At 35.5% G+C, this 24654-nt stretch overlaps 1 protein-coding gene across 2 annotated transcripts; it reads right to left on the reverse strand.

Moving 5' to 3' along the window:
* Positions 1-603: 603 nt before the first annotated feature.
* LOC139958524 (ubiquitin carboxyl-terminal hydrolase 40-like) lies at positions 604-24627 on the reverse strand. Of its 2 annotated transcripts, none has more exons than XM_071955641.1 (30): positions 24477-24627; positions 23342-23586; positions 22476-22543; positions 21748-21861; positions 21197-21322; positions 20655-20693; positions 19967-20113; positions 18700-18843; positions 18017-18142; positions 17261-17404; positions 16669-16737; positions 15895-16076; positions 14946-15100; positions 14482-14560; positions 13400-13571; positions 12751-12838; positions 11843-11916; positions 11295-11608; positions 10440-10578; positions 10059-10170; positions 9255-9343; positions 8843-8926; positions 8360-8461; positions 7463-7649; positions 6902-7148; positions 5631-5696; positions 4912-5128; positions 3851-3955; positions 3328-3428; positions 604-2602 (listed from the first exon to the last, which is right to left on the reverse strand). In XM_071955641.1, exons 2-30 carry the CDS (start codon positions 23547-23549, stop codon positions 2506-2508), a joined length of 3795 nt encoding a protein of 1264 aa, XP_071811742.1. In that variant the 5' UTR covers positions 23550-23586; positions 24477-24627; the 3' UTR covers positions 604-2505. The 2 variants fall into 2 exon arrangements, with proteins under 2 accessions (XP_071811742.1, XP_071811741.1); XM_071955640.1 differs by having other exon boundaries at positions 14482-14563.
* Between the last annotated feature and the right edge of the window lie 27 nt (positions 24628-24654).

A 24654-nucleotide genomic window follows, 5' to 3' on the forward strand; every position in this document is an offset into this window, starting at 1 on the left:
TCATTTTCTAGTTTAAAAAATTCTTTGCACGTTTTAAAGATGTTAGACAAGCATTGTTTTTTTTGTAATACACAGTGTGTTTATCATTCAAGGTATACAATCACTAAAGGAAGTTCAAAAGTCAACAAAGACCCAGAAAGAAAACAACTGTCCTTTTTATGGAAACAGAAGCTTTATTTGATGTTTAGTCATTGTTTATGCGCACATGTTTGTAAGGTAAATGACAATTTGAAAAGAAAAACAGAAAGAAAAAAAAGTAGAAAAAAAATTGTTATCCATTTACCAACAGCTCTAGACTAAAATTATATGATTTTTGTTAATTTTTGTTAATGATATATTTTGAGATGATGAGTCAAATGTTACAAATTGTAATGTGTGAAGGTTCAACCTTACGGAGATCAATAATTAAGGATTTTGTGTAATTTAACCTGGTTAATGCACCAATGTGAAAGAGAAGCCCATAGTGGCGATTGATGCGACGGTGTAATTGAAGGGAACACTTGGAAGAACTGAACCCAAAATTCAGGTGGATAATAAGATACTTTCTTTTGTCAGCACTTCTTTTCAGGGTCTTCAAAGAGAGATGATGTTTGTTTTTCTCTCTCTCTCAAAAAATATATCAGGGTTTGGAGTTTATGGCCGTGAAATGGTTAAACGCATTGTTTTTACAGGTATGAGAATGGAAGGCATTTTTAAAAATGGTATGATTGTTTCATAACCACAATACATTTGCACTTTTCGTGAAAGGTTAGTGAAATGAGGTCAGATCAAAAACGGGTATTCAAAGTTTTATTATGACCAACTTTTCACTCATCATCAGGGACATTTGATGAGGACTTACTCCTAATTGCTGCTGCTGCAAAAGTGCTGCTTTTCTTTTGGTCTCTACACATGAATTACATCTCAAAATTGGTCATTTGACAGCAATTCTCTCTTCTTTCCTCTTTGTATCTTACGTAGTCTCTTTTCCCGTTTCGATAATTTTTCTGATAGAAAACCCTTTTCTGGTTTTGTTGATAACTTTGGCAGCCGTACAGTCTCTTAAGTCATTCTTTGAATATGCATAGAATTGTCTGAGGTATCCTGACCAGTGTGGCAAAGATCCAGTTTCTAATTGCCTTTGCATTTGGAGAAGGTGGAAGAGAAGGAAAATACGTTTTTCTTCAACGGAGATCAAAACCTTGATGTGTAACTCAATTTTTTAGAAATTGATTTTGTCATCATTTCTCACCGATTATTTGAAAGTAGTTAGAAAGCAGTTGATGTTACATTTACATATTAAAATGCAATATGCTTTATTGATATGCTGCTAGCTGTATTAAAACACAGCTTTCTGTTTGGTCAGACAGGAAGTGGAATCTGGGATGAGGCTGAGTGGACTTTTTCAAGCCCACTGGTATAGGTAAATTATTCGGAGTATGCTATTGTTAAGTCAATAAGCTTCACAGCGAGAGAGCTTAATAGTCATTTCTTGATTTCTACCCATCTCTCGTTGTAAGTCAATTGGCTGAAATGTTGAAACTACCTCCATGAAACGGTTACCATTTTCCACAATTCTCACTTTTCACTTGCGGTTGCATGTTGAACTGTGTCAGACTGGAGTTTTACTGTATCAACTAAATAAACTGTTGTTCATTCATTCAATATATGGATAAAATAAAAATATCTTTTTTGGTTGTGTCAAAACAGTTAGAAAGAAAAAAGAAGACATCAGTTCTCACCTCCAAAATAACTGTTTGTTTGTTTTTTGTTTTTATTTTTATTGCTCATAATTTGTCCACAAGACTGGTACCTTTCTTAAGGATAATATCAAAATATTTCATTCTGTGTAAACCTCCTTTAAAGGAAAATGTCACTTGCTCCTCAGTTCGGGAACAACTGTAAATGTTTATCCATTCTTACCTAAGAATACATTCAAACACTAGAAGTCCTCGGTTAAACCTGACATGATTAAATTATAAAATTTTCAGTTTTTGACATGATAAAAGAATGCAAATTGGAATACCTGAATGATCTGAATTAAAACAGATTATATATTTAGATATGCCATATACTCTGATTTAAAGGTGGAACGCTGAGCTTTAAAATGATGGTAAGACCCGACATATTGGATGGTCGTGCCTTAAACCATTCACTTCCTTTCCAAACATCTAACCTTTGACCTACCCTCCAAACATCTGACCTTTGACCTACCCATTAGACCACTGCAGAAGGCAATAATATATGTTTGATAAAATCCTGGTTGAACACCCTTTCATCTTACACTGCTGCAGCCCCAAGTTCCGCATTGAACACGACATGTCCAATTCTCAACGCTGTGTACACCGGAGTGATACAGGACCTCCTTTTGTGTAAACAGTTATGGGAATATAAACAAATTCCATTCACAAAAATGCAGCATATTGCAATATTGTTAGATGCTGTCACACAAGAAGACATGAATACGAACGCTCTCCGGCCTTGTGCTGCAGTGAGATTCGACTTCAGAGTTCCTTAAATTTTCAGTCACCGAGAGAAATCTTCCACCATGATTGACAGACCAACCTCTTGTCTTCTATTCCTATTCCCTCCGTCAGCCCCTAAGTTTTTCTTTTCTTTCCTCCTGTTAAAACAAACGTTGGTCAGAAGTACAAGAATAGTGGTCAGTAGCTATACTCTGAGGATGTTGACGAATTTGACATTGGACGGCCGGCCATTAGTGCAAAAAAACAATATTATTGAAAGCGACTAGTAACAAGGTAAAATCAAAGAAAAGTGGAAAATCTTCACAACCTGGCTAAGCCAGGGTTAGACCCAGTCAAGTGATCCTCAAGAATACAAATAGTGTGCTCTTGGAAATGACTTAGATGGACTACAACTTTAACAAATTTAATGACAAATGTTACCTTGATGAGTTCATATCTTTTTCATCAAACCCAATTATTTGCAAATTGCTTGATATATTTTCTAAGCTTGCCAATATAACAAAATTTTTAAAGATGTACTAAATTTATCAAATATACATTTTGCTGAATGTTATATGATACAGATATCTATGAAGAAACAGTTATATAAAATATGCTAGAAATATGCTAGAAAGTCATATATATTGTTCGCTAATGTTCTTCCTTCAAAACACTAATTTTTGACAGCCATCCTCTTAACATTCTTCCTCACTGACACTTAATTAAACAATGCTCAATGTCTGGATATAACTTTGTGGGTCAGAACCTCTAAGATGGTACTTCTTTAAGAACTTTAACAATTTAGGTTTTATTTTTTTAGGTTTTAATTTGGGGCTTATACTGATGACCCTTATACCATTAAATTAATTAATTTTGGACTCACATGCGTTTCTTTTCCTCCACTTCTTCATGTAGTTTCCATTTACCAATGTCGTCTTCTTCTGTTGTAAAGTCATCCTGATTTAATGGGTCAAACTCTAAATCCTTTGGAAGAAAAACAGTGTCAGCTATTTCAGTAAAAAGTAAAACAAATATACTTCAGACACTTTGATATAAATGTCTTGATTCTTGAAAGCAACAACATTTTAAAGGACCATGTAGAATTGTATGGGATGTATTGAACAATATACTTTATTACTATGTTGCAATAACGATTGTAACCTATCCAACCATGATGGCAGGTTATATGTGTGTAATACTGTGTGTGTGATGGCTTGCTTGCAAACACCGTACCTCCAGATGGAAGCTTTGGTAAATTTCACACCTAGTACACTCATGCCCCATATTGAGTAGAATGCAACCTATGGTAAATAGGTAAACCGAATGGAAACATGTTTATTTCATCCCATCTTTCATGAATATTTATTATTTTCAAATATTGAAAGTTTGATAATCATTATTCATACCTTTACAGCTATCACATCTCCATCTCTTAGACTGTACGGACCTTGCTTTAGATTGAAAACTTTAGGTTTTCCTTTCTTTTTACCTTTCTTCCCTCTTTCACCCATCTAAAATGGAACAAGCAAAAAAAATCATACAAAAGTCAAATGTTCACACTCAAAAGTGCAAGGTTACTACATCTACTTTAATACAAGGAAAACATGTGGACAACCCATGGAGTTACAGATCTCATAGCTTCCATGATGAAAGTGATTGTTGGGTTACTTCTGAATGCATCTGGAAGCCATGTTTGTTAATAGGCTGGAATCCAGTTTATTCAACATATAGTTTAGTTTAAAATTAAGTAGAAAACGATATTACTTAACCATCACTGCTGTTTCATGCATCAAATTTGGGCCAATTTCACCACTGACCTAAATCGTCCTTTCAACCTCTCAACTTAACCTTCACCATCCAAAACAGGAATATTCTAGTATTTCTCTGATCATCCTCTACATATCATGTGGTTTAATGGCTATTAAACTACATGCTGAACAAGCAGAAAATGGATGAATACCAATTTATAGTGTTTTTTCGACCGTTGATGTTAGACCTATTGCATCATCATTCACACAGGCACAAGGTTAAATGGTCAGGCACTAACTCACCGAATTTGAATTTGATCGGACTTTCGGTTTAGGAGGGTTTTGCAACACACTTTTTCGCACAATTTAGGCCCTTGTGACTTTAGACTTCAATTGACCTTTGACCTCGACCCGAAACACCTAAATCTGTCCTATTTCCATATATGTCTCATCATTCTCTACATAGCAGAAATTGGCTAAAAAAACAATATTTAGATTCCTTGACCTTTGACCTCTGACATCATCAATGACACAGGCATGAGTTTTTGTGGTCAGGCACCTACCGACCAAGTTTGAACTTGATAGGACTTAGGGTGAAGGAGGAGTTCGCGACACACATTTTTCGCTTGGATATTACATCAAGCTAATTTGCTTAGGGTGAAAGCTCTAACTATATAAATTTGGTTCACTTCAGGTTCTAAACCCTTATGTTAACTTACCACAGCCGAGGACAATATTATTAACCAATCATATTTGTCTGGTAGCTTCTTTGCCAGCAGTAATCGATCAACTGGGATTGAGGTGCCAATAGAGAGAGCCTGTGTCAGGTCTTCTGGCGATGGTCCACCCGTGGTGTCCCAAACAAAGTCCTCTACTGGTGAGTACATACGAGTGTTCGGTATCCTCTGACAGACGTGAAGCAGAATTGCACTTGGTCTGGGAAAGAAATCAATATGGCAGCTATTAAAAGAGAGAACTGGATTTATAGACATTACACTACCTACAAAATAAATATGAACAAATATTACTCAAATCTGGACCACTTACGTAAACACAGCGGAAAAATTTCCAGTTATTTCTTTGGAAACAATCTTACCCAATATTGGGAAAAGGTGGGGGTTTTCTTAATTCTACTGAGATTTTCTCTGTGTTTACTGTGTGTACTGTGCTCATAAATATCAATTTTTTGTTGGAATACTGAACAAAAGAGAACAGCTCTTTGCAAAAACCTGGTTACTGTACAAAATGGTAGAATTATGACTGGGAGATAACGATATGTGAAGAAGGCAATTTATCAAAATTATTCATGAAAGTCTGAGTTACTGACTTTTAAGCTTGGTGGAGAAAAGTATGCAGTTGTGTAGTTGAAAGAAAAAAGAATTATCTAATAAAAACAAAATCTGTTTATTTTTTTATTGAAGAAAGGAAGAAAACTCACGAAAGTTGTTCATGATAGGGAAGTAGCTGAACAGCAAGATGAGATGTACTGGTCACCTTTACTTGTCTAAAAAAAAAATTAAAAGAGTTTAATATCATCACTTCCAGATTAAATATGATCAACATTAAAGCTCAAGAAAAGTTTCAAGAAACTGTTTCCCAAGATACTATGCACATAGATAGGTCCAACAGAATACAATTTGCATCAAGTTTTCAACATTAATATTACCTTATTTATATAACTTTGATTATCAATATATTTAAATTAGTAAGCACTTAAAGTATATTATTTGATGTCATTACCGCAAAACAAGGACACAACACCTTACAATTACTCACTACTTGACTTCATACTTCCCTTTTGTTTGCTACTTGAGGAGCAGGTATGTGTATGTGTGGAGGGGGGAGGGCGGTTGGGGTATATTACAAAAGGGAGGACAATTGGGAAGGAGGTTAAATAAATATGTCTCATTGATTATTAAAATTAAAGCATCCTTCTGGTTTTATACATATACCTTATTGTTGAGAAAGTTCAATTTTTTACATATTTGATTTTTCGAAATTTGTTATCTTCCCCCTCCCCCCATACTTCCTTTTAACCATATATATATCCTCTCCTTGGACTCCTCCTCTCTTCATCACACATGCTATCAATCCACAACACGCACTTGTTTCTTCCTTTCTTATCACCATTGTCCTTCTCACATTCACCTAATTAACTCACATTGTTTTATACACCCTTCTGTACAGGTTACCTCTGTTGCATTTCATCTCATAGCTGTTTCATCTCCTAAGTTGTTTTCTCTTTTCAATTTTTTATTTGCTCTATGCATTGTTCATTGGTCCAATTAAGTTGTCTGTCCATCTGACTCATGGAAATACATCCTTAATCTGTTTTTATTTCAGTTTATCATTGAAGTAAATCCTGCTAGGATTGAAACACGAGGCCCTTTAACCTATACTTACACCTACACAGGCTTTTGGAGTAGATAAGTAGTTTAGTTAACAGGTTTTTCTCTCCTTCAAAAAGTTTCAAAATTTGAATGTAACAATTTCAGCCAAAAATAGAAAGACATAAACATATCACTGACATCTAGTCATTGATTGATAAGATTGATTCACAAGCTTAAAGTTATTTCGATGAAGTTGTATTCATGATATGGGTACAAAATGTTTCTGTGATTTTTTAGGAAAAAGAAATAAAACAACTCTATAAAGCAAAATATCCTCAAAAATATATTTTTCCCCCCTGATCTGTGACACTGTCCTTACTTGAGAGTTTGATCTCCGTCTAATACTTTTCCAAGTCGACCTTTTACAACCAGTCTGATTCGCAGGTAATGAACTGACGGAGCGCATATTTCAGCCAACGAGGGTAACGTCAGAATCTGCATTTTGAGCTGATCCACTTTGTCATCTCGTGAAACTTCCACACTGCCCAGCAATGCATGATGGGAAGTTATGTCCAAGGCATTGTCACTCTCAGTTTGTGTTGAACAAAGTAGAGTTTGCAAGATTTCTGTGGAAATTTAAACAAATGTAGAAAATTACTAAAATCAGAGGGATTACTGCTATTAGTCATCAAATACTTAATCAAGAGTCCATTCGAACCAATCAGCAGAATATTTGCAGGAACCCATGACTACATATCCTCAAGAAAAATTCATTCATAGCCACCAGAAAGCCACTTGATGACTTTAATATAATTCCTCTTTCAATACGGTATACAACAGAGCTAGAAGATTAAACAATGGTGAAAACTGTAAGCTGATATATTTTCAAGAAGAGCATCTTGTTTTTCTGGTTCTAAAGACACTCAGGCTTGATTCAAACCTTGACTTTGTTGGTGCATCCAGGGGGCCTGATCTGAGGTACCCTGGGGATTGGTTTCAAGGAATCCCTGCTGAGGAGTTGGGTATAGCCAAACCTGACATCGAATGTAACCCTTTGGGGGCAGTCGGCCCTCTTTGAGTAACAGGTGGTCTCCATCTTGAATATTTTCTTCTTCCAAGCTATGATCCTGAACAGAGAAATTACACAACATTATTAGAATCACAAAAATGAAGAAAACGAAAGAAAAAAAAAGAAGGAAAAAGGGACATAAGGTAACAAAGCAGAAAAAGGTGCTAAAAAATGGTACGTTAAATTTGCCACCAAAGTTTGGAATAGTTCCGAGCTATCTATAACAAAACTGGCAGCTTGTAAATGACTTGGAAGGCAAACATTGTCTGGCACAATAAACATATAAGCTTTTAACCGCTGGTTAAAGCATTGAGAATGAAAATCCAAATAAGTGTTGTGTGTAATCTAAACACTATGTCACTTTAAGTTCTGGCACTGGCATAACTAAGTACACAGTATTCTAGCTACTGACACAGACATAAAAAAGGATATGAAGTGTTTTGGGATACTCTAAGGGTCTCTAAAGTGAACCCGCTGTAGCAGGTGTTCCCCCGGCACTCTGGTTACTCATGTTATTTCCCACACACCTGTTTTCAGCTATTGGTAACGTATTTGCTTGAGGTCAAAGGTCAAACACCTTTGATCAGTAGCAGTTTAATTTTGAGTACTAATTGGTAAGTTTATTACAATTGCTATTCAAACACATAAATTTGCTTGAGTAATATTATTTTATTTCAACAATTGACTTTATCAATCTATCAATCAATCAATTTCAGCTAGTTTTCAACTTAACAAGACAAACGATATAAATGAGGATCAATAGCTCACCAGCTCTGTTAAGATATTTTGCTCCTCCCAAAACCAGTTGGTTCTGCATAAATGATAATCCTTGTTTTCCAGATTAGCAGCAACAGTAGCTTTCTCCAGACACTGTAGGGAAGATTCATGGAGTTTAATGGTTTCTACTGTGTCAAATATACTTTGGTAGCTACATTTAAAAGTGTGTCTATTAAAAACAAACACAATTCTCAGTGGAAACAATAGATATTTGAATAATTTGTCATGCAACAAGCAATACAAAATAATCCTTTTATTGATAAAATTCCATGGTTAGGATTGTTGATATGAAACTAAGTTATGATTATCAGAACAAGAACAAGATGAATAGGCTAATGATTGACAGAGCGGCTATTCCTTGCCTACAGTAGCTACACCAGCTACAGGATGGCTACTTCTTACATAGAGAGCCTACTCCAGCAACCCCACACTCCATCCTTTTCATTCTTCCTCAAAGTATTTAGCAACAGTTACCTCTGCACAAGATAAATTCCTGTTGAGTAGTAGCTCCCATGTTTTTGTCCCTTGCTCTGTGTTGAGAGCAAATGTCACAGAAATCTAAATAAATATGGGGAAAACAAAAAGTTTAGAATCTCATTGACCTACCAATAAAAGTTTGTTTTTGGTCTTGAAACAGACATAACCAAATATCAATTGTTAAATTAGTACTTCCGAAATGTAACAATTTGGAGTTTGTTGCAAACTTCTTTAAAAATGTGCCTCTTATTTGCAAAACGACCAAACTTTGGAAAGAGCACTGTAACATATGGGATAATGAATATTCATGATGCTAGCAATCAGTACCAAGAGATATGAGTTATGCTTACAGAATGGTTATCTTTTTGTCCATTTATTTTTATGAATTCAAACTCCTACTTTCAATTACCTCATTGTTCTTTGGAGGTGATCCCATTTCTAGCACTAAATGGCTGTTTCTTTTGATAATAGATTCCTGAATGGTTTGGTCTTCATGTACTGAAAAAAAACCCACAGAAAACATTGCGAGAGATTCATATGGTATATTCTGATTTACAAAACTAACAGGCTCTGACAAGTTCTGAATCATATTTGTTATTACACAAATGATTATGTTTCATTCCTTTGACTACGTAAACAAATCCCATTTACCAATGGATATACCAGAACAACATGTCTCAAGATAGGGTCTGTGGACCCCTAAGGAACCTATAAATCTCAATAGAGGGTGTATGGACCCCTCAGGAACCTTTAAATCTTCATAGAGGGTGTATGGGGCAAAGGATCTGCAAAAACAAAAGGGGTCCATAAAAGCCTAATCAGCTTTTTATCATACTAATTAACTGCCCTATGCTGTCAAGACATTCAGAACAATCCTTAAATTGCCATCTAGGGCCCATGTGAACCAAGCCTTAACCATGGTGGGGCTAAGGTCATTGCTATATATAGCACCTATGTGGATGGAATATAAACGTTGAGAACCTAAAGGCACTAGAGTGACCAGTGTAATATATTGTAAGAAAGCTTCCATAATTATGTCTGAGGAGTGAGGACATATATACTTATATTCCAAAGTGGAATTCAAAGTCATGTAAAGTCACAGTTTCAATTGATGAAGAATACCTGTACCTCCACCAGATGAGGACATAAAAACTCATATATCCCTATCTATTGATTTCTGTAAATGTTGTTTGAGGACAAGAGTAGTACTTACGTGGAGGTTGTAGTCCTAAGTTATCATCCTCCACTCTTAATCTTGTTGAATCAGGTGACAAAGCTTCTCCTGAAAATTTGAATAAAATCAGCTGCTTCAGTTCAGCTACAGTCTGAGAGAAAAGAAATAAATAAAACAAAGATAAAATGAATATCATTATTAGACTTCTTGTAGAATGGAATACATAAACATGTCATATTGTATATACAGGAGTCATGCACATATGACTGAGTGTTCCCTGTTGCTATGGCTTTTTGTGTCTTACTAACAATAGCCTAACCGATATCCTATACATTCATCTTGCTGTAACACGTGTTAATGAGTACCAATCAAAATGTGCATGATTAGTTAATGAGTGAAAATGTAATTATTAATACTTGCTTTGTCTTTGGTCGTATTAATCTGTATAGCTGGCCACTCCTCCTCTCCCGTGCCCTGATCAACACATCTATTCTCAGCCGTCAAATGCACCTGGTTCTGTAAGTTTTCTTTTAGAACAGGAGCAAGTTGTTTAGAGGAACTGTTATGAAGTTAGAGAAAATATGAATAAACATAAGAATACATGCTAATTTAAAGACAAACAATTGAACTGGGTTAAGATTTAATGAAAAAAGAAGGTCAAAATATTTAATTCAGTTTTTGACAGACCACTGAGGTCAACTGCTATCAAAGTTGCTGGACTAACTTCTTTGCACACAACCTGTTCGTGCAATAACTTTTCACTGTTGTTTTACTGTTGAGCAAAAACAAAGCTGCCAGTCCAAATACATATTTAACAGAGATAAGTAATCTTTACAAGATACTTTTAATACATCATACCTATATTATATTTACATATATTGACTTAATACATCATGGCAATGTGTATCAAACTTGCCAACGACAGGCACAATATGCTGTCATTTCATGCCTGAGTGTTCTGTCGTTTAGACCCATTTTTCCCTTGTTCTTTGGGAATTAATTTGCTTTCTATGTGAAGCGCCTTGAGAAGTGACTTTTGTCTAGTGATTTGGCCCTATATAAGTCTCATTTATTATTATTATTATACAAAATGGCAGAAAACACAGGCAATTTTTGTACACAAACAACATCATAATAAGAGATGATTAATTGGTGCGCCCATGGAATAAAATTGAACAGTTGCAATCACTAATATCCTTCAAATATTATCTATTATTCCCCAAAACTTTGTCTGAACCCGACAACTCCCGATCTGACTTTATTTTTTCCATTCACCTTGCCCACTTGTTATCTTTACTCGTCTCCATCTCAGCCACTAAATTATCTTCATCCTCTAGTCCCTCTTCAAAGATACTCTCATCTTTCCTCTCCAGCATGACAAGTTGTCCATCTTTTGCCATTCTCTGCAGATTGAGGCTCTCTTCCGGGATATCTGTGAGCACAGACAACATCTCAAACAGGCTCCGCATGGAAGTGTCCCTCGGGTACCCCCGAGAGATTTCAGAACGATCACCGGACTCACTCAGATATGAAAGACGCAGAAAGATCGGTTGGGCATCCAGACCAGTTCGTATAGGCATGCCGTCCACCTGCATATATAAATATATTAGACAAAATATATGCATATGTAACATAATGACTTTATACAGAAATACCTTTCTTGTTCCTGGAATGCTTGCTGCCAAATGATCAGTCAGAACTTTCAGCAAGTTTAACATTTGTCATGAGACTAATAAAACAAATATTAAATACAAATTGTACTAAAGTCATAGTGAAATATACATTGAGCAGTTGAAAATACAACAGACAGGTTTAGCACTCACCTGTTTACCATCCCATACAAAGAGATAACTACCATCGGTAATACACATATTTCGGATAGTGGATGAGTCTTGTTCTGAAAAAATGAAAGAGAAAATATTTTTAAATTTTTGACTCCACTATCTATTGTATTTATTTGAAGGAGATGGATTACCATGGCAATAGCAACTTCTCTCTATGTATCATTCCACAAACCTTTTCAGGCAACTACAAACAAGAAATAGGGACTAACATATTATGAAAGTAAAAATATAAAAGTTAAACACAACTTTAATTTTCCATTTAGTTTAAACAAAACTATAGAGCGCAGTCAACAACTCTCTGTCAATATGACTGCTACATTATAAAGATGATAGTTAAGGAGGATACCAATCATCACCCACCAACATCACTGCCCCACCCCCACGATCATCCATCATCATCACCCACCTTGGCAATCATAACCTACCACCAGTACCCTCATACTAGCAGATTGATAGTGGGAACAAGTGTAACTGCAGACCAAGACACAAGGGCAGAAACACTAACTTCACATCTACCATAACTGCAACCACCATCCTCACTCGCAACCACCACTATCACCCTCATCACCATACTGGGTGGATAATATTAAGAACAAGGGTAACCTCAAGACAAAGACACAAGGGCAGAAGCACCACCTTGACAACTACTTCAATCACTTGGTGGTTAAAATTGGGAAGAAAGGCAACAGCAAAATAAAAACACAAGTGTAAAAGCACCACAATTATCATCATCATCATCATCATCATCATCATCATCCCCAGCACCATCACTAATATCAATACCATCATCATCAAAGTCACAATCACCACCATTAATCACTCGCCATGACCACCCATCACCATCACATTATTAATAGGTTGATATTGGGAAGAAATGACAAAGATACCTGAAATACAGTCATACAAATGGAGACCAGCCGGTAATTCTTTGGCAATGTGAAGGCAACAAGGTGAGATAACCTGATCATCACAAACCTGTCAAGTAGGGAAAGAATATTACATTTAAGTGAATTACACAACAAGGAAACTATAAAACAAGTCTATGTAAGAATGATTAAACTACTCCCCAGGATGGGATTTGGAACTAATAGTCACAGAAATGGTTTTCCTGAGTCAGGCACACTGGTTTGAAGTTTCATTGCTGTACTAAGGGTTACTTTGGGTTATGTAGTTTTTGTAGCCAAATTGTCTTGTTTGGACTGTTTTGACAGCATATATAAGTCAGTAAAATGTTAATGGACCCCTTTTACATACCCAGATTTATACTGCTGAGGACCCTTTGTTCACTTTCAGACTCCCCCCCCCCACCATTTCTTTTGGACTCCCTAGAGGTCTGCAGACCCCAGTTTAAAGAAGAAGGACTAACATCAATACCCTCATCAAAAATAGAACTCTTTGAACCACAAGAATATTATAATATAAGACTTGAACATATGAAAATAATGATTGAAAACAAATTTACAGTAACTTTTCCGAGAATTTAAAAATCCTTCAAAATGACTCCATATCTGTGATATATTACTTTACAATACTTACCGCTTGAACAGATTGTTTCAGGTCAGCAATGGTTTTTCTTCGATCCAAGGAGATACATTTGGGACTGATATCTGAGTTTCGTTTGACCTGTAAGGCCCCGGAGCTCCACTCATAGCATTCCGGAAAGAGAAGATGTACCTTGATTTCATTGACAGTCAAGTCATAAATATCCCTGAAAGATGATCGTAAAATATATCTTAAAATGACGATATTTACACATGCATCATGTGTCTATCAAATGAGGGCGCTGTCTTGACATCTTCAAGTAACACAAGTAAACTAATCACGTGAAGATGCACTGTAGAATACACATGACACATTTAGCTATATTCAGTTGCATAGAAACAGTTGCCTAGGAACAGTTGCCTAGTAACAGAGACTAATGAAAGGTTCCCTACATACACACTGTGAAAATATGACATACATAAATGATGGCATCTTTTGCAATTTTGAATGATGACACCTCAAGTAATTTGACTTCTCCTGGTATTTGAAGCAATATTTTTAACAGATTATTAAACCCATATCAGAGAATAATTTATCCAGTATTGCATCGCAAAATGCTAAGACAATTGGCAAATTGCTATTACAAGTGCAAAGACGTACATATAGCAGTTTTTTGTACACAGGTACTACATTATTTGTAAGGGAACATTCAGTGGCATCGCCAAGGGGTGGCCTGGGGGGGCGTGCCCTCCCCCAAAACATTGTGCCCCCCCTCAAATGCGATTTGTAGTGTTAAAAATTATACTCAAAACAACAAATTTATCTGCCTCAATAAAAAACATAAATATCGGACAGATTAAGTCTGAAAATTCTTGAACATGAAGTTACTTCAAGTTGCAGAGTATAGCACCAGATTGCATCTAAAGACCCTTAATTAATCAAAAATAATAAGTGCTGTGCAACCCAAGATTGAAATGTCTGGCGACGATACTGGGAACATTCAGAGCATTCAAGGGTGCTTACTAAATTTGAGCAAAATAAATTATTGGCTGCATATAATTAACTTTAATACACAGACATAACTGGAGATTTGATTGGAGCTTTTTGCTGATAAGCTTACAAAGCATGTACTTTACCTCTGCAACGTGAGTTCTTCATTGGATTCTTGGATTTCTTGATGTAGCCACATAGGGAGAGATTCAAGATGATTCAACCCTTCTGAAAGATAAAATCGAGGATTGTGACACATTCTACTTCAAAATAAAGTAAAACTGTTAGCAAACTGCTTATCTACTAAAGAGCCTGTGTAAGAGAATGTGTAAAAGTAAGCTGGCCTGACTTTTTGATCCTAGCAGGATCTTCTTCAAAGGCTAAATGTCTACTTCTATATTTTTCTGATGCAAGATTTGTTAAAGCAATTTTGATGTTTTCTTATTAGTTTTTTTTTTTGGTTTTCGAGCACAGTGTCTCTAACCTATTCCTTATTATTCAAATTGAAGATGAGGCAAATATGTAAAAGTTTTTCTTTTTCTAAATAATTTTCATGCTAACACTTTTAACAATTTTCCGATGAGAATTATTATCCCTCTATGTATCTTACCTTCTGGTTTTCTCTGCAAATTCTTCTTTCTATAAAAGAGCATGTAGGCACTTTCTCTCCCTGCAAATTTACTTTGTATGACTGCATCATGAATTGGTTGTACTCTAGAGTCATTGAAATCAAACCAACCATATCCGGGGGCCGGAGTAGAAAGACTTAAACCAGGAAGAAAGAAAATCAATACTTAACTAAAAACAGAAAAGAATAAAAAGGGGGGGGGGAAGGGAGATACAAAAACTTTAAATTTTAAATTAAGGGGTGGAACACTAATCCAACTGAACAGACATACCACCAGGCTGATATTTTATGCTTTTGTCAAAACATTAATACAAAAATAAATGTAGAAATACAAGCAAAAATAAAAGGACAAAGCAGGCTAAGTAAGAAGTAATTTCATAACTGTTTGGATGGAGATTGATATTTTCTGCTTCTTTTAGAAGTGGTGATTATGAATAACTACTGCATATTCATTAGATATTTTACATGTTGCATCTCATTTATTTGTACAGAAATACATCAATTTATCCCCAAGGTTTTATTCTTTTACCCATTATGTAGATAATATGCCATGAAACTTACTTGATAATGTGATAGAATTTGAATCAAGTACAACGGAACACAGGCGCGTAGCCAGGAATTTGCCAAGGGAGGGGTGAACCTGTAGGCAAACTATCAGAGCCGTAGATTCTGCATTGAAAACTATCTAAGTGTAGCGCCACGATGGGTTGGCGCGAATCATACAAGAAAATTTTGGCTGAAAATGCCTCCCAGATCGCTGGAAATTGGCACTTCCCAGGCCTTGTAAGTTGCATCTTAGCATTTTCTCTTTTGAAATTACTAGCGATATCATAAAAACATTAAAAAAAATATGCTTAAAGGGGGGGGCGGCTGCCCCCTTTGCCCCCCCCCCTTGACTACGCGCCTGACGAAACACAACGATGAGTCCTACCTCTCTTGGGAATTGGCAATCTCTGCTACTTGAGGTGAAGATATATCCTTATGGTCAGGTGAGGCATTCGATGGTTTACTTGGAGAAGACAAAGCTACAGATTTAATGTCAAATGGATCTTTGAGTGAGACTAGGCTACTAACAGGATCCACAATGAAGATATCGTTGTATCTCTTCAAAAACTGTGAAAGAAATGTCAATCAGGTTAATTAAGATGAGAAATCATTAACCAAACTATCATGATATACTTTGAATTCTCTCTGATGTATGCCATCCCTTGCTCCTGTAACCACATCTCAAACTGAAGTTTCTTTGATAAATATCACAGGTTATGCGATAGGAACGTCACTTTATTCTGTAACGGATTACTGAGAACTGCTCCTCAGGTGTTTCTCTGGTGATTGACTGATTACAACATAATTCCAATACTTGATTACAACATAATTCCAATACTATTCAAAACTCCAGTCTCCACATATATAAAACTGCTTGTAGTCAGTCTACTACATTTGGTAATGTTTTCCTTCTGTCATTTTCCCTTATCACATGAATCATGTTGTCTTGTTATGTATCGACTTCTGTACTGCATTTTTTGTGACAAACGATGTTTCGTTACCTTCAAAAACATCTTAAGTGATTAAAAACGTTGAATACCTTAGAAAATTAAGACAGTGTCTCATGTGATTAATAGTCACTTATAAAGGCAAACGTGAAACATGACAAAAAGCATTTCATACAATAAAAAGAGAGAAAAAAAAAACCTGCCAAACATACCTTTGTGATGGATCCATATTGTCTCTTGAATCTTTTGTTCCAGGAAACCCCCGTTTCTTTCATGAGAACCTGACAATATTTCAGTAACAAGAAATTTATAGTTGGAAACATAAACAACAAAGAATAAAGGGGGTAAAGAGTTCAACATTTAAAGTTTGCGATGTTTTGATATATTAGTTTTGAATGACGAAAACCTATTACAATGTGCGATGAGAGCGTAAAATTAAATTTGAAATGTTCTGATACTTGGATCCAAACAATTATCTCCTTCAAAGTCTGGTCAGAAAAGTAGAAAAGGGAAAAAATGTTGAAATTTGGGGGGAATGCCTGATAGAGTATGAATGAAATGAATTTGTATAGCATAATCTACTGCAAACAGCAGTGAAGTTTTGGGGAACTTTTATCACTTTGATTACCATGATGCAGATTTCCTCTACCATACTTTAAATCAAACTCAGTAATATTTCTTGAATATCTAATGTCTAGTACTGTTTGTAGAAATTCACAAAGCATTTGCCAAAATCTTGGCAGTAAGAAACATGTTGTTCAAGCATTTGTGTTAACAGGGTTGCTTCAAGTCGACTTGACTTACTTGACACAGTTTATCGACTGGCAGTGATCCGTCCGCAGCATACTGCTGAAGAAGAGTTTTAAGTAATTGTTGCGGGGAACTTATTTCAATGAAGTCAACCTTGCCCTCCTGAGGGTCCGATTTAATCGTGATGGGAGATTCCTCCTGTTGAGAAGGAAAATTACAATGATCATAATAATAATAATGTTTGTTTTATATAACAATTTATACCAGCGATAGGTCTCAAAGTGCTTTACAGATGTTAACCCCTGGTCAATGTTGACCTGTCCCAGAGACAATCCCTCCAGTTGGCTGCAGTTACATACTGCCCCTAATGACAAGTTACCTCACATGTACCCATTTAACCACTAGGTGGAGAGAGGCAATTGAGATAAAGTATCTTGCCCACCTAAGGACACAACATAATGAACTAGGCAGGAATCGAACCAGCAATGCTTGGATCACAAGTCAGACGCCTTAGCCAATTGACCCAGTCTCATCATGGAAACATCAAATAATTAAATAAAAGGACTTTCTGAAAAAGGAATTCTGAATTGCTATCGATCAGGAATAATTGTAATATTCCCTGACATCATTGCAAAACTATCGGTGGTGATAACATTTTGATAACAGTTTTAGTTTGTAAAAAATGAACCTTTGTACATGAGAGGTTTAGCAAGGAAAGCATTAATACAAATGCTGCAGTAAATTTTGTTTTATAAAGGTATCTGAACAAAATGCAGGTATATGAGTATGCGTGAAGATGAAATATCTTACAGGGGCAGACCAGTTTCCAATGCCATCAACGTCCCTTATGTAGGCCCTGTAGTGTCCACCATGTGTACTTCCACTGTGTATGACCACTGAGAAGAGCTCATAGATACCATCTGAATCATCTAAACTCTGAATATAAACATATATCAGGACAAAGGTTTAATTCACGATCAGTCAGAACATATTCATGTGCGTATTCTGTTCTATTAGGATACACAGTGTACGGTAGATCGCTCATAACCTTCACCAAGACCTTACTCCCTTCCGAGGGACTCATGACACTTTACTTGATATGACATAGCCATGATCACATGTTGTATTATTTGAATATTCTTTGATCATTAGACTAGAATCACTCATAGCTATTGGTGAAAAATACAGATGGAATCTCAGTTTTGACATTCTAACCATTTTCATGTAATGTAACAATGCAAAGGGTTATTTTAAATTTTTCTTCTTTTCAAAAAACAAAAAATGCAGTAATTTATGTTCTTCTCCGGAATAAAAAAGGAAGTTAATAGATATCATTAGCCCCATACATCAATAGACACGCATGCACAAAACTCCTTTCAATAAACAAAGATCTTCATCTCATACTCCTTTTTGAAAAGAAAGTTAAGTTGTTTCCAAATAATTTAACATCTGGTCGACATTCTTGAAACAACTTGGGGAATATTTGGGCTTACCTCCTCACAGTAAGATGTCATATCAAGTTCGAGTGGGAAGGTGTAATGATTGGTCTCCTTGTACCGTTCACCACGTTGAAAGTCGTAGCTGAATCTTAATAGAGAAAGGGTCAGGATGGGGGGCAGCTTCCGTAACTTGGCATCCTGTTGTTAAAAAAAAATTGAAATGTTACACAGAAAAATATACAAACAATCACACAAACAGGGAAGCAGGATGTGATGTTTTTGAGTGTAATGATTTTCAATTATTTAAAGAAATATTCTGGTGGCAAAATATATTTTCTGCACCATTTCATGAATGCTGTCTCCACATGTCATATTAAGTTTGCAGAAATGTTATAATTCCTTTAACGTTTTAAATGTATCTAAACACTAGATGTATTGCTAGTGTTTGTTTTCATGTAACAAAATACATATCACACTTTGAGTCAGGTCTGCTACATTCTGAAATATTAACTCCTGGCCTATGACTACATTTTAAAAATAAACAGCAACAAACATGGCAACTTCTCGCCTTTGTTTCCAACACTTTTGCAATAAATATACATATACCAAGGGTAATTTGTAAACACCAATACGTAAGAGTTGATTAACTACTAACTTACTGATATTTGATAAATATTATTGTAATATTTTTGATGATAGTGATACAAGAGATGATTCAAAGAGGTGTTGTTATTGCTTTGACTTCAGAGTGTATTCAGAGTGTCTCATTATAACACACTCATTGTTCTTAACTACTTCTACTAACAAGGGTCATATGTCATATATAAACATTCCTAATAGTGACCACAGCCCATGCTTCTTAGAGTAGGTTGGGTTGGGTATGTTGGTGATACATAACAGGACATATATATTGTGGTTGCCAAAGGGTGGTGTAAAATATAATACTGTGGAATGAGTATAATATTTTACAATTATAATATGTGATGCAATGTGTTGTGATGGTGTGATGTGGTGTGATGTGGTGTGGTGTGATATGATATGATATGATAAATAATATGATTTATATGATATAATATATGATATGATTTGATATGATATGATATGATGTGACGTGGTGTGTTGTGTTGTGTTGTGATATGATATGGCATGATTTGATATGGTATATGATATTAAACGAAACTAAGCAACATGATATGATATTATTTGATACTGATACATATGTAAATACAAAACATATCACTACCTACTAGCCATAAATGGTTCTAGGTAGACAGTACTAATAAACCCCAACCAGCAGTAATAATTATTATTGACATCTTACCTTCTTGGCATCCACAAGTATTTGACAGGAGCTACATCGGTATTGGTTGCTATCTTTCATCAGTTCTACCTCAGCGTACATTGCTCTAAGGGTGTCCGAGACTCCTACGTAACCAGTAATGGGCAGAGTCAAATCCAAGAAATCCTCCTATGACAAACAAGAGATTATTATTATTATTACTATTATTTACCAAATTTATATAGCACTCTTTTCATGCTTAAGCATGTTCAAGAGCGCTTTACAATGACAACAAAATGACAAAACCCTTAAAATATGAATATGAAGAATAAAATTGACACAGCTTAAATATTAATATAAAAAATATATATATATATAAACGAAGGAATAATTTTAAAAATAATATAGATTTACAGTAAAATTCCTAAAAAAGAAAAAAGTGAGTTTTAAGTAAATTTAATCCCCAATGGTTTTGTCCATAGCAAGTTCTCATAACAAAGAAACTGATGTCTTCATAAATTGACAATGGAAACAACTTAATTCTGTAATTTTAGTTACATAATACTATACTGACTTGTAACATATTTCAATGTATTGTAATATTATGTTTGAATGAATGTATGAGTTTGTCTGTTTAAATGTTTTCTCCCACAATGAGAACATTCCAGTAATACCTTACCACAAACTGGGAGTAAACAAGAATAAAGAATGTTTTATAACCATTTCTTACCTCACGTTCGCTTACTTTGCCACATTTGTCACAAACAATCTGTAACACAAACGAAACAACGATATGTAACACGTCTAACAAGATTATTATAAAAAGAAAAGCTAATTAAATTTTCTCGAGGAATGAAAGAAATTCTACAGCTAGAATGGAGTGTTACGAAGTGCTTAAGCACTCTTCCACGAAAGCTATTCAGTCTTAATTGGGAGACAATCCCTTCTTAACACTCCTTTTCTGGCTTTACCAGGTAGGATTAAAGTCACAACCATGGTTGGTAGAGGTCGGACAAATGCTCAGAGTTTGCATCTGGCAAAGGCTATGAAAGTAGACTTCTGAAGATGGTTCAACATTTACCTCTTTGAAGATTATTATCTTATCTAAATCTCAAAGATTTATTCCTTCATGTTGTGTTACTAACTAACAAAGAAAACGTGTTGATCACAAACTCATTAGCATCACCTTGTACTCAGGCTATGAGATTATTGAAAACTTCATTTTGATATGAACATTATTAATTTGATTCATTTCTATCTTTATTAAGTTACCCTGTTTACGATGGTACCATGATAGAGCTCAGAGATGACATTCTGTCCAGAAGTACCGACAAGGGAATCTTCAAGAGCACTGAAGAGAATTCGATTCAGCTCTTGAATGTCATGTTGCTGAAAATGCTGGAAAGAAAGAAACATGAAGAGAATGAGGTGATATTACAAGAAACATTAAACATATTGACTGAAATTTACCTTGGGACCTGTGTTAATTACGATTCTATCCTGATACATATGCATGAGGATAGAATAGCTGGGTGGCAAGCTGACACACTGTGGTATGAGAAGGTGTGGTGAAGTGGGTTAATGTGTTTGCTAGACAATCATAAGGTTAAAAATCCATCAGGAGCCAAAGTTACAGATCATTGCAGTCATAGTTTGGGTAATTCGACATGAAATAAGATAGTTTTAGTAATTTTTCAAAGTTTAATAACTGCACTGTCATAAAAACTGAATTCATGGTTCATTTAACAAGAGTTGATTGAAGTCTGTTACCTCACAACGTTTGAATATATTCATAATATCGTGATCCCGTAATTGATGCTTACCTCATTACTGTTCCAACCAAAGCTACTTGTGAGAGCGTCTGTGCTGCAACTGTCTTGGTTCTGGAAAAGAAGTCTGGCAAAGAGCCGCTGTAGCTCAATAGGGATTACACGGACCTACGTAAAAATAAAAAAATAAAAATAAAACAAGACAATGGCAGCATGGCACGCTAAAAAGCCACATACACATGGGGCAGAAGCCAAACGGCCTACTACTAAAATAATAATAATAATCAGATAGTTATTATTATGACGCTTACGTGATCACAAAAGTGGGAGAAGCCTGCAAGGGCTTATGGATTTCAAGTTTCACGTTGGGTGGCTTCCAATTCAACATTTTAACTCAAATTTGGAAAGTTTTCAATTTAGAAAATCATTTTGTATGTGAAAACTGTAGATAGATCTTGGATGAAAAACCCACCTTACTATGACTCGGCCAGGGATCGAACCCCAAACCTCATTGCTTCCAATGCCACCGCCTTTATCCACTCTGCCATAGCAGTGGTAAAACCTATAATGTTGGGTGGCTATCCAATTACAGTTTTAGATCATTTTGGATTTCTGTTCATGGATGTCTAAATTTGGGTGGAGAATGCCTCATAACAATGTGACTGTAGGTTCCAGCTGAAGAAGGCTAATTTTCAAGGTTAAATGCCTGTTTACGATGGAAAAATTAAAGACTTAAAGACTTGGACTTGGTAACTCATCAAAATTCACATCAATTTACAAACCTTAGCTCCAGGGTTGTCCTTGTCTCCTAAATTGCCAAGTTCATCAGGTCCAAGACAAAAAAGTGCTTCTGTAAATGGCAAAAAATAAAACCAATCAAATTCAAAACAATGAGCAAAAGTCTTAAATGTAGTTGACCAAAGATGCATTGTTGTAAAGTTTGAACTGAAACAGAGTATCAAATGTGACTTTAAAATACAGGAAGGATCACATCAGTGAAATTTTTTTACCAGATCTATCCCAAACTTGCTTGTTACATTACTAATTAAAGACATTAACATACTCAAAAACCTCTAAATCACCTCATAATCACTCTAGTTTCAAATGCAAAATATGTTAGATCTTATGTGAGCCTAACAAGTAACAGCAAACTTATCCATGCCATTCAGCATTGTGAATTTGCAGAATCATTTCCCGCCCAATTTATAAATTACAGTATTTAATATCTCGAAGTAGATTACATCCTTGACCATACAATGTTGGATATAACATCAATCAAACCACTCGTCTCATAAGGCATTCTATACACATGTTTTAATCTTACAAATGCAATTTAAATAACCCTCCAGCTACTGTACCTAACACTACTTATTTAACGGAGGATTATTTAATTGGACTGCCCAAGTCCTCCTTTTTTGTTATTTTAATTCCATAGTTGATGATGGAATATCAACAAATTTAAAGCACTGTGTAAATGCAAATAAAAAATGGATTATCTTCTTAATTAGCCTGTAAAATATTAAAAGAAAGGCAAAGAATACTAACATTTTTCAGTGAAATTCTTTTCCATGAATCATGCAGTGATTTTGAAGCTACTTTAGCACTTACATAAAGTTATGTAACAGCAACATTTGTACAAGTATCTCACCACGAAGTTCTGGAGTCAAAAGTAACGTCTGAAGGAGAGAGTTTAGGTAGCAAGTGGCTCCTCTGTTATCAATGCCAGCAAGCCCTGTTGGATTTTTGGGTGCTGGTGGTCCTGAAATTTTAGTATTATCACCTCCTCCTCCTCCTCCTCTTCTACAGGGTTTCTGAGATGAATTTTCATCTTCGTCTTCAAATAGGAGATCCAACATCACCTCTCTGTGGTACCTTATCTTTCATGAAATATATCTGCAATGCAAGAAATGCACTTAGCATGGTTGGTCCAATGGAACTCTACAGTGTCCATCTGAGGGCACTGTTGCTAATAAATTTTAACTGTGAATGTTTACAAATCAGCTCTGCTTCAAATTAACATGATTGCTGGAAAGCACTGACAAACACACTACTTATCCTACAATAATAACTGTCCTCTAACCACAACAAACCATGGCAACTTATCTACCATTACCAATACCATCATATGAAGGGAGAGGCTTACAGTAGCCTACCTGTGTTGTATTATCAACAACAAAACAAGTAATAAGTAACAAGGCTTAAGAAAGGATAATATTACTAAGTAGATCCGACTGTTACTTGTTAGGATAATTTTAGGCTAGGCCTAGTTAACTACAAACGGTACAAGCATAACGTTATACCCTTCCACAGTAAAGCTACAAAAAGTAGCCTACACCTAATATAGGCTAGGTGTAGGCTGAGCCTAACTTGCATATCAAAAGAATAAACTTAGGCCTAGGCCCTACCAAGATAATGAAATAACTACTCAGGGTAACATAGTGAGCAGATATCAGCAGTTAGATGTCTGATAAAATGCTCCAACTGCAGAGATAAGATACAGTCCATGTGGTCTGGAAATTCCCTTCTAACTTTTTAAGATCAAATGTGTAATAGTAATAAGTAATGAGGCTAGGCTAAGTAGACCTGACTGTTTAAGTGTTCGGGCAATGTAAGGCTAGGCTAGACCTACTTAACTACAAGCCTAACTCATACCCTTCTAAATTCTATAGTAAAACTACAAAAACTAGCCTAGACCTACGCCTATACGAGTAGACCTAGCCTATACTGAGTATAGGTATATAGGCTGAGCCTAACTTTGAACGAAAGACTAAAATTTTGCCTACCAAAATTAAAAAATAACTACCAGGGTAACCTAGTAGCAGATATCAGCAAGTGGGTGTATGATAGACGCTCTTCCAGCTGCGGATATAAGATACACAGTCCATGGGTTATGGAAATTCCCTTTTTAAGTTCTAACCTGTTACTGTACGTGAGACTTAAAAACATTGCGACATGTGTAGT

This window comes from Apostichopus japonicus, chromosome 18, assembly GCF_037975245.1.
Source record: "Apostichopus japonicus isolate 1M-3 chromosome 18, ASM3797524v1, whole genome shotgun sequence".
Lineage (NCBI taxonomy): Eukaryota > Metazoa > Echinodermata > Holothuroidea > Aspidochirotida > Stichopodidae > Apostichopus > Apostichopus japonicus.